Source organism: Piliocolobus tephrosceles, chromosome 2, assembly GCF_002776525.5.
Source record: "Piliocolobus tephrosceles isolate RC106 chromosome 2, ASM277652v3, whole genome shotgun sequence".
In the NCBI taxonomy this organism is placed as follows: domain Eukaryota; kingdom Metazoa; phylum Chordata; class Mammalia; order Primates; family Cercopithecidae; genus Piliocolobus; species Piliocolobus tephrosceles.
Window position 1 is genome coordinate 168,177,346 of NC_045435.1, and position 3,013 is coordinate 168,180,358.

At 37.9% G+C, this 3,013-nt stretch overlaps 1 protein-coding gene across 1 annotated transcript; it reads left to right on the top strand.

Annotated features, from left to right (window-relative positions):
• Positions 1-1,386: 1,386 nt before the first annotated feature.
• Positions 1,387-2,797, top strand: LOC111544713 (protein SET). The gene has a single exon (XM_026454194.1). It carries the CDS (start codon positions 1,446-1,448, stop codon positions 2,313-2,315), a length of 870 nt encoding a protein of 289 aa, XP_026309979.1. The 5' UTR covers positions 1,387-1,445; the 3' UTR covers positions 2,316-2,797.
• The last annotated feature ends 216 nt before the right edge of the window (positions 2,798-3,013 follow it).

The following is a 3,013-nucleotide window of genomic DNA, read 5'->3' on the forward strand; positions in this document are numbered from 1 at the left end:
GTAATGATTGTCAGTGCCTTGGATAGAGAAAAGTAGCATAGTCTTTTAAGAAATGGTGTATTAGCAGTGCTCTTAATGGAATACAGGGAAATTCTGTGGGGAAAACTACCTTATATCTTACTGAACATATTATAAGACCTCAACAGAGAGAACATTTTAAAGGAAATAATTAAATAACTAAAAAAAATGGAGGAATATATCATTTTCATGGATTCAAACAAATGGTGCTGAGCCTAATTGGTATCCTTATGAATAACTTCATCCCACTCACATAGCAAATCAATTCTAGGCAGAATACAGACCTAAGTAAAAGTGGAAAATAACATTTTTTTAAAATTCTAAGACTTTATATTTATGAATTTGGCATAGAGAAAGATATTCCAATTGAAATAAACCAAAAAATCATTAAAATATTGATAAACATTAAACAATTAAAAATGTTCATTAATCAAAAAACAATTAAGGGTACACAGAGGTAAGACACAGCAGGGGACAAAACATTTGCAATCCATGTAATTAACAGAGGACTAAGATCCAGAATTCATAAAACAACTTCCACAAATAAAACTAAAACACACACACAATTGAATAGAAAAATGGGCAAAATACTTGAGTAGACCCTTCACAAAAAAGATATTCAAAAAGCCAGTAAAAATTCTGAAAATATGCTTAAGTGCTCATCAGTTAGTAATAAAATAAATGCCAATTTAAATATAATACTAGTTTAATTGGGAACACTATTACACATACACCACAATGTGTAAGTTGAAAAAGACTGATAAAACTTATAACAAAATGCGAAGAAAATAAACAAAACTTTCAAAAACTATTTATGTCAGTAAAAATATTTTAATCACTTTAGCAATTAGCATGACAGACGCCCAGCGCAGGTGGCTCAGGCCGGTAATCCCAGCACTTTGGGAGGCTGAGGTGGGCGGATCACCGGGCCAGGAGATCCAGAACATCCTGGCTAACACGGTGAAAACCTCGTCTCTACTAAAAATACAAAAAATTAGCCGGGCGTGGTGGCGGGCACCTGTAGTCCCAGCTACTCGGGAGGCTGAGGCAGGAGGGTGGCACCAAACCGGGAGGCGGAGTTTGCAGTGAGCTGAGATCCTGCCACTGCACTCCAGCCTGGGTGACAGAGTGAGACACCCTCTCAAAAAAAAAAAAAAAAAAAAATTCGCATGACAGTGTCACTTGAAATTGAATATATTTATGGACAATGACCATGCTTTTTCACCCCTAAGTGTATATCCCATAAACATGTATACTTGTGCCCCAGGAAGCATGTAATTAACTATTCAAAAAAGCATTACTTATAATATTCTCAAACAGAAAATAACCAAAATGTTCATCCACTATAGAACAGATAAATAGGTGTTCAGCCTGCTTCTGGACCGGTGAGGAGACTCGTGGTCTGGTTCTAGGACTTCCCTAACAGCATGGCTCCTAAACGCCAGTCTCCACTCCTGCCTCAAAAGAAGAAACCAAGACCACCACCTGCTCTGGGACCGGAGGAGACATCGGCCTCTGCAGGCTTGCGGAAGAAGGGAGAAAAAGAACAGCAAGAAGCAATTGAACACATTGATGAAGTACAAAATGAAATAGACAGACTTAATGAACAAGCCAGTGAGGAGATTTTGAAAGTAGAACAGAAATATAACAAACTCCGCCAACCATTTTTTCAGAAGAGGTCAGAATTGATCGCCAAAATCCCAAATTTTGGGATAACAACATTTGTCAACCATCCACAAGTGTCTGCACTGCTTGGGGAGGAAGACGAAGAGGCACTGCATTATTTGACCAGAGTTGAAGTGACAGAATTTGAAGATATTAAATCAGGTTACAGAATAGATTTTTATTTTGATGAAAATCCTTACTTTGAAAATAAAGTTCTCTTCAAACAATTTCATCTGAATGAGAGTGGTGATCCATCTTCAAAGTCCACCGAAATCAAATGGAACTCTGGAAAGGATTTGACGAAACGTTCAAGTCAAACGCAGAATAAAGCCAGCAGGAAGAGGCAGCATGAGCAACCAGAGAGCTTCTTTACCTGGTTTACTGACCATTCTGATGCAGGTGCTGATGAGTTAGGAGAGGTCATCAAAGATGATATTTGGCCAAACCCATTACAGTACTACTTGGTTCCTGATATGGATAATGAAAAAGGAGAAGGAGAAGAAGATGATGATGATGAAGAGGAGGAAGGATTAGAAGATATTGATGAAGAAGGGGATGAGGATGAAGGTGAAGAAGATGAAGATGATGATGAAGGAGAGGAAGGAGAGGAGGATGAAGGAGAAGACGACTAATAGAACACTGATGGATTCCAACCTTCCTTTTTTTAAATTTCCTCCAGTCCCTGGGAGCAAGTTGCAGTCTTTTTTTTTTTTTTTTTTTTTTTTTATCTCTTGTGCTCAGTTGCCCTGTTTTTGAGGTCTCTTTTCTCTACTCCATGGTTCTCAACTTATTTGGGGGGAAATACCTTGAGCAGAATACAATAGGAAAAGAGTCTCTACCCCTTTCTGTTCGAAGTTCATTTTTATCCCTTCCTGTCTCAACAAAAACTGTATGGAATCAACACCACCGAGCTCTGTGGGAAAAAAGAAAATCCTGCTCCTTTCGCTCTACTGGAAGCTGGAGGGTGCTAGGCCCCTGTGTAGTAGTGCATAGAATTCTAGCTTTTTTCCTCCTTTCTCTGTATATTGGGCTCAGAGAGTACACTGTGTCTCTATGTGAATATGGACAGTTAGCATTTACCAACATGTATCTGTCTACTTTCTCTTGTTTAAAATAAGAAAAAAAAACTTTAAAAAATGGGGTTATAGAAGGTCAGCAAAGGGTGGGTTTGAGATGTTTGGGTGGGTTAACTGGGCATTTTGACAACATGGCTTCTTCTTTGGCATATTTAATTGTGATATTTGACAGACATCCTTGCAGTTTAAGATGACACTTTTAAAAATAAATTCTCTCCTAATGATAAAAAAAAGAACAGATAAATAAAATATGC

What these genes read in the sequence shown, in the direction of transcription:
- LOC111544713 (XM_026454194.1), top strand. Translation starts at nt 1,446, where the DNA reads ATGGCTCCTAAACGCCAGTCTCCACTCCTGCCTCAAAAGAAGAAACCA.